Source organism: Pristiophorus japonicus, chromosome 14, assembly GCF_044704955.1.
Source record: "Pristiophorus japonicus isolate sPriJap1 chromosome 14, sPriJap1.hap1, whole genome shotgun sequence".
NCBI classification, from domain to species: Eukaryota; Metazoa; Chordata; class Chondrichthyes; family Pristiophoridae; genus Pristiophorus; species Pristiophorus japonicus.
Genome location: NC_091990.1, coordinates 27,457,637 through 27,469,638, shown reverse-complemented (window position 1 = coordinate 27,469,638; position 12,002 = coordinate 27,457,637). Strand labels below are relative to the sequence as shown.

Below are 12,002 nucleotides of genomic sequence, written 5' to 3'. Positions count from 1 at the left end.
CACATGCACTTGTTAGATCAGCAATTATTTGGACATTTTAATATATCAACCTGTCCATTGTTACCTGTTGATAATCAAGTAACTTTGTCAGATGATAGAATTCTACACATCGTTTCCATACTCTTTAAACAATATTGTGGACTCAAGATTTTTTAATTAATTAGTTTAAAAGGAAATTATTTTATAATTACCCTGAAGGTTTCTCAATTCCATGGTTCTATCATCACATCATCTCCAAGAGAGACAGAACATGGCAATCATTTGTAAGCTTCACTGCAGTACAGCTATTTTATTGTCAATCAATATTAGAAAAAATAATCGTGTTCAAACTAAACTCTGCCCACAGAATGTCTGCACAGTATTTTAAAAAAGGAAACCGTTTCTGAAATAGCTGAATGGATAAAGCAGTTTTGATTAAGAAAAATATTACAGTGCCAGAGAGAATGTCCTTGAGGGGTCAGAGACCGAATCTGGTTGGAGTTAAGAAACAATAGAGGAACTATTAAGAGCATAAGGAATAGGCCATATGGCTCCTCGAGCCTGCTCCGCCATTCAATAGGATGGCTGAACTTCTACAGTAATTCCACTTTCCCCCCCCTAGCTCCATTACGCTACTTAGTATATTTTATAAGCCACCAAATAGTGGGAAGGATGGAGGAGCAGATTTGCAGGGAAACTACTGAGAGGTGTATGAACTATAGAGTGGTGATAATGGGAGAATTTAACTACCCCAATATTGAATGGGGCAGTAATTGTGCTAAGGCTTGAGAGGGGAAGGAATTTCTGAATTGTGTTCAGGAGAATTTTCTTAATCAGTATGTTTCCTGCCCAATGAGGAAGGAGGCATTGCTGGATCTAGTCCTGGGAAATGAAGTGGGTCAAGTGGAGATTGTCACAGTGCAGGAGCATCTCGGGAATAGTGATCATAAGATTTAGATTAGTTATGGAGAAGGACAAGAAGCAATCTAGAATAAAAAATACTTAACTGGAGCAGGGCTAATTTCAGCAAATTGAGGAGAGATCTGGCCTGGATAAATTGGAGTCAAAAACTGGGAGGCAGAAATGTAATGGAGAAATGGCCGGCCTTTAAAGAGGAGATGGTTCAGGTACAGTCTTATTACATCCCACAAGGGGGAAAGAGAGGGCAACCAAAGCCCTCTCTGGATGACGAAGGAGTAGGATGAAGCAGAAAAAGGGGGTGTATGACAAATGTCATCTTGATAATACAAGGGAGAATCAGGTTGAATATAAAAAGGACAGTGGAGAAGTGAAAAAGAAAATAAGGGCAAAGAGACAATAAGAGAATAGATTGTCAGTGAACATAAAAGGGACTCCAAAGGTCTTCTATAGGCATATTAACAATAAAAGGATTGTCAGAGGAGCGATGGGGCCGATTAGGGGCCAAAATGGAGATCTATTGATGGTCCAGAGGACTGGAAGATTGCAAATGTTAAACTCTTGTTCAAAAAAAGGGGAGAAGGATAAACCTGGCTATTACAGGCCAGCCAGATTAACATCGGTGACAGGGAAGCTTTTAAAAACAATAATTTGGGAGAAAATTAATAGCCACTTGGACAAGCCTAGACAAATAAAGGAGTGCCAACACAAATTTGTTAAGTGCAAATCATGTTTGACTAAATTGATTGAGTTTTTTGATGAGGTAACAGGGAGGGTGGTGAGGGCAGTGCAGTTGATGTTCTGTTTATGGACTTTCAAAAGGTGTTTGATAAAGTACCACATAATAGGCTTGTTAGCAAGGTTGTCGCCCATGGGATAAAAGGGGTAGCAGCAGCATGGATAAAAAAATTGGCTAAGGGATAGAAAACAGAGAGTTGTGGTGAATGGCTATTTTTTGAACTGGAGGAAGGGTTCAGTCTTAGGATCACTGCTTATTTTGATATACATTAATGACTTGGACTTGGGGGAGGGGGAAGAGAACAGGGCACAATTTCAAAATTTATAGATGACACGAAACTTGGAAATGCAGTAAATAGAGAATGATAGTAATAGACTTCAAAAGGACATTTTCAGGCTGGTGGAATGGACGGACACATAGCTGATGAAATTCAATGCAGAAAAGTTTGAGATGATAAATTTTGGTAGGAAGAATGAGAGACAATACATGCTAAATGGTACAACTTTAAAGGGGGTACAAGAAGAGAGAGACCTGGGGTTGTTTGTGCTTAAATCTCTGAAGGTGGCAGGAGAGGTTAACAAAGCAGTTAAGAAAGCATATTGGATCCTGGGCTTTATAAATAGAAGCACAGAGTACAAAACCCAGGAGGTTATACTAAACCTATATAAAACACTAGTTTGGCCCCACTTTAGAAGGATGTGAAGGCTTTGGAGAGGGTACAGAAGAGATTTACTAAAATGGTTCTAGGGATGAGTGATTACAGTTACGTGGATAGCCTGGAGAAGCTGGGGTTGTTCTCCTTCGAGCTGAGAAGGGTAAGAGAAGAGTTGATAGAGGTGTTTCAAATCATGAAAGGTTTAGACAGAGTAAATAAAGAGGAGCGTAAGGGTCAATAAACAGATGGCACAGATTTAGGTGATTGGCTAAAGAACCAGAGACGACATGAGGAAAAAGCTTTTTACACTTCCGAGTGGTTAGGATTTGGAATGCAGTGCTTGATAGGGTAGTGGAAATAGATTCAATAGTAGCTTTCAAAAGGGAATTGGATAAATACTTGAAGGAGAAAACATTTCTGGGCTATGGGGAAAGAACAGGGAAGTGGGACTAACTGGATGCTCTTTGATAGAGCTGGTACAGACTCGATAGGCCAAATGGTCTCCTTCTGTGCTGTGCTATTCTGATACTAGTGTGGAACTGAGCCATACAACTAGCACGTCCCTGGTTTGATCCCCAGTCTGTTCTAAGTTAGCTGATCTCAGTTGGAGTCAACAGGCTGCAGGACCCTGGGTTAAAGATGGGGAAAAATCAACCATGGTACCTGGTCCGGACCACATTTATCCATTCAGCTATTGCAGGAAGTTATTTCCTTTTTAAAAAAAATACTTGTGAAGACTTTCTATGAGTAGTGTTTAGTCTAAACACTATTATTAATCAAATATTTTATCTAATATTGATTGAGAATAAAATAGCTGTACTGCAGTGAATCTTACACACTCTTCTCCAAATTGGTGCTAAACATGTACTGAAGGCAAATGAAGTGGACATTAAATACTCCATCACCCAATAGCCTGTTCTATCTAATATTAACATAGACCAAAGAGATTAGATGAAAGGGCATTAATGTGGACAGAAACTTTAAAAAAGGGAACAATGAGGAGTGACAGACCTGGGGAATGGGGCAATAAAAATGACCGAGTGATTGTGCATAGAGAGAGCGAAATTGTATGTGGGGCAGAGAAAATGGATGAATTAGATATTAAAAATAGGCATTACCATCATCAGACAAAGTGGACTACAATTTCCTGAATTATATTCCATTCCTCTTTAGAATATCCAGACGACAGGGAGGTCCCCCATCTTCAGGTATATCATCTGTATTTATGGAGCTTCTAGAAATAACCTGGCTAATTTTCTTACTAATTTTTAGTATTTATCTCATCTGGTCTGCGTGCTTTGTGGACATTGGGCTCAAAATTCCTGGGTTGGGAAGGGTGAAAATGGGCAGTTGCACCCACATTCTCAATGCATAGCTATACAAATACTGGATTTAGGATGTGATGTCACCTATCCTAAATTCCATCTCTTCCACCTTTCTATGTGCCAGGCTAACTCTGCATCTATAGCAGGGGCATCTCCCAGGACCAGTACATCAAGTGGTTTGCTAACTTCTGATCGACTTCACAGACTTTGAAACATTTCTTTGGTTTGCCTGCATTGATTGGATTTTAGTTCTGCGGCCTTCACCAATTATTCCTTCCCCACAAACATGGTTGTTCTGAGGAAGCTTTAAGCAACACCCATCTGAAGGCTGCAATATGGGAATCCCACTGTACATGATTTACATTTTGGTGGAAAAGGATGAAGAGCAGCAGAAGGCTGTCTCGGAAGCCGGGCTTATTAAATCATGCCATTGCAACCTTACTCCGCCTCCTTGAGTTTTCCCATTGTATTGAACCTATTGCTAGTCGGATTCATGTCCTCGTCCTTGGTTAGCAATAATCAGATGCTCATTTATATTTATTAACGTCTGAATTCCCTCTCCTGCAAAATCTAATTTGGTTATATATTCTACAACTGGGGATATTAAAGTACTAGAAGGCTGAGTGAAATGGATATGAATCACACTAATAATACAGCTTTAAGGGGCACTCAAATTATATTTAAAGACTAAATGATTTGGACATGGTGGGGTAGAAACTGGTTTAAGACCGTTTTTGGGCACATAATGGATTCCACGCTAGGAGCGGTGCCCGATTCCATGGATGCAAATTGGTCCCTCTAATTAATTTAAATAGAATAGCTGGGCTATTCATACTGTTGATTGGCAGCTTGTCCACGGGGGGCGTCACTGTCACACATTGATGACACCATTTAAAGGCAGTCTTGCACTTTGGCTGGAGGCAACTGTCACTGAAGATTTTTCCACTTGGGGCGAAGAGCATAACTAGAGGCCATTAATATAAGATAGTCACCAAGAAATCCAATGGGGAATTCAGCAGAAACTTCTTTACCCAAAGAATGGTGAGATTGTAGAACTCGCTACCACAGGGAGTGGTTGAAGCGAATAGTATAGATGCATTTAAGGAAAGGTTAGACAAGCATATGAGGGAGAAGAGAATAGAGGGTTATACTGATAGAGTTAGACGAGGAAAGAGGGAAGGAGGCTCGAGTGGAACATAAACGCCGGCATGGACTGATTGGGCCAAATGGCTTGTTTCTGTTTCGTATATCCTATGTAGTAGCGGCACAGGATGATGCACAACCCTTTCCATCTCTCTCCTCAAATCACTGCAGCACAATTCACTCCACCTCCTTTTATTCTACTGCAGCAGTCCACACCTGCTATTCTCCTCACTATTACTCCCCTTCTCGTACTTCTGCCATCTTTCATACAAAAGCAACACTATTCTACCCTGACATCCATATACTCAAAACATCTCTCAACTCTAACATTAACACACACCCTTCTTTCTTGCAGGACAAACTCACACCCAATAATAGGGAACAGGCATCCACAGAAGGAGGGCCACATCTCATTCATGTGCTCTCCCCACTGGATAAACAAGTTATGAACATTATAGGCAGGGCCATGCATCACAAGCATGGCAAGGTTGGAGGACAAGTCCTGTAAGATTTTCCACCATTTTTCCCTTGTTCCCTTCGCACTTAAATCTCACCCTCACACAGCCTGCAGTCTGTTCTTGCGTAGAGCAGTGGCAATTCCATGGGAGGCACATGCTGTCCTCTCTCAGGATTACGGCATACTTGTTCCTCACCAGCCTCTCAACCAGTGCCCTTGTTGGTGCCAGACAGCCAGATTGCCTTGGCCAAAGCTGAACTCCAACAGAAAAAATTCTAAATAGAGCTAGTGAAAGCTGCTTGCCGACTGTTCACGCCATGAATTGTTGGGCAGGTTAAGTAAGTGACATTTCAGGCGCGCAATTTCCTAAAGGGTCCTGATTCAGACACTGGACCTTTATTACCATTTTTACTGATGCCTGCATTTGTTTCAGGCAACTGTCAGTGACGCCTAACTAGCACACAAACCAGTATGGTGTCGGTTCCACTTCCGGCACCAGATATTGCACTGCATGTAAAATGGGAGAAACGCAAACCAATTTCTACCCTGTGATTCTATGGGTTGGACAAAATGCATGATGCAGAGAGGATGCAGGTTTGATGTCCCATCTTTTCAGTTCCTGAACTGAGCAACAGTGTACAGAAAAGGGCTGAGCATGGATCAGGTATCCCACTGGAAGGGGAAAATTGGAGGATAATTTATCCCTGATTGTTCTTGCAACACATCCTAGCAACCAGTTAAGGAAAACATTGTCGGACACCAGTTGTGAGTGATACATGCTCTGATCAGACTGGAGCAAGAGGAGAGAGAAAAGATGATTTTAATAAATATAGCAGTAAGCCACCACTCAAAAAAAAAGGCTTTAGAAGTGCACCCAGATATCAGGGTGAGAGGAATATTAAAGTGCACTGACCAGGTGAGGGGAGTACTAAAGTGCAGAGACCAGGCAAGGGGAGTATTAAAGTGCACTGTGACCAGGTGAGAGGAGTATTAAAGTGCAGAGACCAGGTGAGGGGAGTATTAAAGTGCACTGTGACAAGGTGAAGGGAGTATTAAAGTGCAGAGACAAGGTGAGGGGAGTATTAAAGTGCACGGAGACCATATGAGGAGTATTAAAGCACAGTGATCACGTAAGCTGTGTATTAAAGTGCACTGAGACTAGGTGAGCTGTGTTTTAAAGCTCAGAGACCCGGTGAGCAGAGTACTAAAGCACACTGAATTAGCCAGTGTGGTAGGTAGATTTGTGTCTTCGATGGAATGAATATTGGGTGGGATCTACAATGCGAGATCTCTGCCCATGAGGTGAAGAGAAAAATCCCCACTAGGTGAATGGACTATTACAGTGCACTGAGACACTAGATGAGGAAAGTATTAAACTGAACTAAGAGGGTGGGTGAAATAATTATTAAAAATGCACTGGAAGGCTAGGGAAATGGGTATTAAAATGTATTGAAAAGCGTAGTGAAGAAGGTTTTCAAGTACATTCAGAAGAAAAGTAAACATTGCATTAAAATTCACTGAGGGACTTAGTGCAGCCGGCATTAACATTTGTTGAGATCTCAGATGAACAGGATACTGACCCTGGGAGGCAAAGTAATGGGGGTAATTGATAGCAGAAGAGAATAGGGAGCTGTTGGCACCTCACTGCACTAGTAAAGCAGGCCTCAGCAAGTTGGTGCAGTAATTGAGGATAGCTATATCATATTTTCAGAAATTGGGTTTGTAACATTCAAAATATTCAGATGGACATAAATTATCCAAACTATTAACAATAATCCCACTATTATATTATTCATTTTATGGCGGTATGTTTTGGGGGAAGGAGGCTCCTGGTACTGTGTCACTAATGTTGAGTGTGTTTCAGAAAATCTGGGTTACAATACTAGAGCCATTATCTCAGCACTGTGCTTGATCATAAAATTACCTCCTATTCGTGCACTTAATCATCAAAGCATGTTGGATAAAACAAATTCATCATTCCCTTTCAGGGTAATGCAAAAAATCACACAATACAAGACAGTAACTATGTGCTTAACTAAATGATCTTATTCTATTACATTAACCAGCTTGTTTATTAATAAATAACCCAATTACCATTGTCTAAAGGCACATTGTACACATCACAAAAAAGAAAAGAATGAAACTGCAAATATATAACTGAGATCAGAATGAAACAGCGTAAATGTATACCAGGAGAATAAACTGTGGAAAAAGGATAAACCAGGAAATTACAGGCCAGTTAGTCTTCCCTCGGTTATGGATAAACTACTGGGGTCCATAACATGGGACAAATTAGTGAAGAATTAGAAAAGCATGAGGTAAGTAGCAGCAGTCAGCCAGGCCGTGCTCGACTTATCTGAAGAATTTATCTGAAGAAATTACAGATGCATAGATAATGGAAATATAGAGAATGTTGTACACTGGACTTTCAAAAGATGTTTGATAAGGTGCCATATAAAAGGCTTGTTCCAAACATTAAGGCATATGGTATTAAATGGAATGTAATCAAAACAGATAGAGGGGTGACTAGGGTATGGAATGCATATGTTTTTCGGCTTTCTCGGATGTAGGTAATAGTGTACCCCAACGATTTTTGTTGTGACCTCTTTTCCCCTCCCAATTATACAAATGGTTTGGACATAGGCACAAAGGAATGATATTGAAACTAGGTGATGATACTCAATAGGGGGGACTGTAATTTGTGAAGATTACAGGAGATTGGAGGATATAAATAGATTGGCGAAGTGGGCAGATAGGTGGCAGCTGCAGTTTAATGCAGAGATATAGGGAGTACTTTTTGTGGAAAAGAACAGTGAAAGGAAGTATTCTCTAAAATGGTAATATTCTTAACAGAGTAGAGGAACAAAGAGTTTTAGGCACAGATTGAAAAGACTAGTGGTGTAATAGCAATTCTGGAAGTGAGTATACCATACATCATGTTTGAGATTTTTGTTGTAGAAAAGTTCTGAGGATGTGCCCTTTACAGAAATTTAGATTTTCTACACGTTATTTGGTGCATTTTCAGCATTTGGTGTAGATTTTTTTATATACTAACAGATCTTTTGTGACATTGAGTGAGTAGGGGTGTGATGAGGAAAGTGTTGCAGGAACTAACTGTGACAGGAAGTGAGCACTATATGCAAGACTTCTAATATATTATAGATACGAATGTTGTATAATCTGCTTCATATGAGAGAATATACCCACTAAGCTGGACCACAATCTATACAATGAATCATGCACATTCAGGTAATCTGTTAACTGCATAATAAATGTCTTTCTTACTGTATCAGTATATAGAAATTATTGTTAATGATAGTAGTATCATATTCCTCTGACCACTATAACATCTCTTAAATATTTGTCCACAAACATCATCAACAGTAATGTCTAAGCTTTGATCTCATAATGAATCACTATTAATATAATAGTATTTAGTCCAAATAATAGCTGTAATAGCAGCTGCCACATAGTCTTAAGGGATTCATCAAAAGATAGCTGGCCATATAATCTTAACCTTGTGTGATTTACCAGCTTGTGCTTTTAGACAGGACCTTAACCTGGAACAATAAAAAGTGAGTATACTCAGTATGCCCTTGATTACATGCTGCCAAAAAGTGGGCATCCTCTTGTCTCCAAAATTAAAAAAGTGCGTGTAGCTAGTATGTCCTCCACTACATCCCTATAAAAGAGCATAAAAAGTCAACTGGCATTCTGAGTTTTATATATAGCAATACTAAATATAAAAACAAGGAGGTGAGGTTGAATTTGTTCAAGACATTGGTAAGGCCGCAGTTAGAGTACTGTGTGCAGTTCTGGACACCTCATTATAGGAAGGGTATGAGAGTCATGGAAAGGGGACAGTTAAGATTTACTTGAATGTTACAAGGAATGAGAGATTAGTTTTTTTAAAATTTGTTCCTGGGATATGGGCGTCGCTGGCAAGGCCAGCATTTATTGCCCATCCCTAATTGCCCTCAAGAGGGTGGTGGTGAGCGCCTTCTTGAACTGCTGCAGTCCCTGTGGTGAAGGTACTCCCAACAGTGCTGTTAAGGAGGGAGTTCCAGGATTTTGACCCAGCGATGATGATGGAACGGCAATATATTTCCAAGTCAGGATGGTGTGTAATTTGGAGGGAACTTGCAGGTGATAGTGTTCCCATGCGTTTGCTGCCTTTCTCCTTCTAGGTGATAGAGGTCGCGGGTTTGGAAGATACTGCCAAAGAAGTCTTGGCGAGTAATAAAGGAAAGCTTGAAAAGCATTTTTCACTGGAGCAGAAAAGATTAAGGGGGAGATCTGACAGAGGTTTTCAAAATTGCAAAAGGTGCAAAAGATTGTAATAAAAGATTGTTTTCACTGGTTGGTGAATTGGTAACAAGGGACATAGACGCAGGATTATCACTTAAAGAATGGCAAGGTTAATTATTTTTCCAGTTATTAGAATATGTAATGTTTCACATATGGTGACTCAGACATCATTTGAAAGAGAGTTAGATAGATATTTGAAAAGTAATATAAAATGATACAAGGTTGATGGAATTAGAGTAGAAAAGCGAGCACCAACATGGGCCCAATGGGCTGAATGTCCTTCTGTGCTATATGATTCTCTGATCAGAATAATTGTAAAAGAGGTAGGTATCCTATAACATAAATCAATCAGGACCAGTGTGATCTCCTGGACCAGCTTTGATCACCTATTGGGCTGAAAGAGGAATTTTTCAGTCTCCCCCCGCAATTGGACTTGGGTTTTTATCTTTTTTTTGCCTCTCCCAGGAGATTACATGGCTCTGGATGGGTGTGAAGTGTATGTATTGTGATGCAGTATGTGGGACAAGTTGGATAGATCAGTGGTTCTTTTCCTGTCCGTCATATTCATAATTGTCCAAACATAGATTGGAATCAAATGGTGTAAATATATAACTGACATCAGAATGATGCATTTAATGTATAACTGAGATCAGACTGAAACAATGTAAATGTACGACTGGGATCATAACGGAACAATGTAAAATAACTAAGAATAAAATAAATGGCTAAGTGTGTAACTGAGATCATAATTAAATTGTAAAACAGATCAGAATGAGTGTAAGTGTATAACAAATCTGATGAAAGTTTACATTATGTCCGAGCAATGCACATGATACCTGTGATTAGAAATTACATGATTATGTGGTAAAGTGGGATTGTGGTCAGAATTATCAACTAAAATAGCTGGAGTAACACACAATATTGCAGAAAATCTGGTTCAGTTTGTATACATTGAAAAATAGTGGAGGCAATATTGGAATATTTAAAAAAAAACATTAAAGTTGTGAAATTTGCTTGGGTGGTTGTGCAAAATGGGCAGAGTGTAAAACAGAGAGATGATTTGCTACCACCCAAGATGAATTTCAGCGTGTTAATATTTAATTTTCTACTTTTCTTAGTGCACTGGTTGGCTCATTTACATTATATTCCTGTCTGCACTGTTTATCACAATTGCTAATTTGTGTAAAAAAAATAATTAACAAACATGTTAAAGTAGCACATTAAAACATTTTATGCAAATGCACAAACCAATGCCCTATCAGAGAAAGTGAAAAGCCAAGTCATTGGAAAATGGTACCTCAGGGTCCCCAGATGATCATGTCAATGCAACATTTGGTCAGTGGGACCAAAGAGATGTCAGTTTGATTATTAATATAAACAACCGAATATGCATTTACTTTGCTTTACGCAAATATATTTTTTGTAAAATAAGGAACAAAGTAAACTAACCACCTTTATACTTATTCTATGTGTGGAATTTTAATCCTTTGGTCAGAAAGAACAGAGTCAAATTGATGCTTGCATTCTCCCTCAGTCAAACCTTGTGTATGAGTAGTATATTTCTGGGACTTTGCTTCACGTTGTGGCCCACTACAAGCAGCCAACAGGCCACGCAACTCCTCACAGAGGAAATCAATGTGTCCAGAGCAGATCAAACACGACAACACATCGATTACATTGCAGATTCTCAACTCATTTCTATCTAATCAATAAAGGTCCTTTACTGGAAAGGAAATGTATCTCAACCCAAAAGACTGATAAAGGTTATCCCTTCCTCAGGGTAGATTTGTTTACTGATCACTAGTGATCACTTGTTCCTGTGTGCTCCTGCGTATTACAGGCAGTGGATGGGCCTCTGTGTTAAACACCCAGTGTTCTGGAGACAGCAGTTCATCTTCAGAGAACAGCACGTAAAGGTACCTTGTTTCAGAGGGTAAAAGAAGAATAGGGTTAATATACCACCAGAAATAATGAAAATGCAGAATGTGTTACTTTTTGCAACAATCATATTGGGCCTAAGTTTCCACATGATTCGCGCCTGATTTTTAGGAGCAACTGGTGGAGAACGGACTATTTTAGAAATCGCAATTCTCCACATTTTTTTTTCTGCAGTTCTAGTCAGGTAGAACAGTTCTAGTTTAGAACAGAATTTTTTCTTCAAAAGGGGGCGTGTCCGGCCACTGACGCCTGATTTGAAAGTTTCCACAGTGAAAATGTACTCCAAACTAAAGTAGAATGGCGCCAGTGAAGATTTTTGTAGAACTGAAAAAACCTGTTCTACACATTAAAAAATCAGGCGCAGGTTACAAATTAGGCGTCCAGAACGAAGTGGGGGGGGGAAGGGAACTCATTAAATTCGACAATAAATCCATATTTATACTTATACAAATATTATACAAATAAATCCAACCTGAATAAACATTTATAAGCAAAGAAAAGATTAAATAAACCATCTTCCTACCTGTGTGAAAGTGCTTC

The 12,002-nt window shown here is 39.5% G+C and overlaps 1 protein-coding gene across 2 annotated transcripts in view; it reads right to left on the bottom strand.

Moving 5' to 3' along the window:
• Nucleotides 1-12,002, bottom strand: part of LOC139279810 (mannosyl-oligosaccharide 1,2-alpha-mannosidase IA-like) — a 197,906-nt gene that overhangs the window by 15,603 nt on the left and 170,301 nt on the right. Inside the window, exon 12 of one of the 2 annotated variants that reach the window (XM_070899044.1) lies at nucleotides 10,309-11,444. The exons of the other annotated variant lie outside the window; for it this stretch is intronic. Coding sequence (XP_070755145.1) covers nucleotides 11,315-11,444 — 130 coding nt within the window. The 3' untranslated portion in view covers nucleotides 10,309-11,314. Of the gene's footprint in view, nucleotides 1-10,308; nucleotides 11,445-12,002 lie in introns of those variants that run through there. 2 annotated transcript variants of the gene reach the window in all.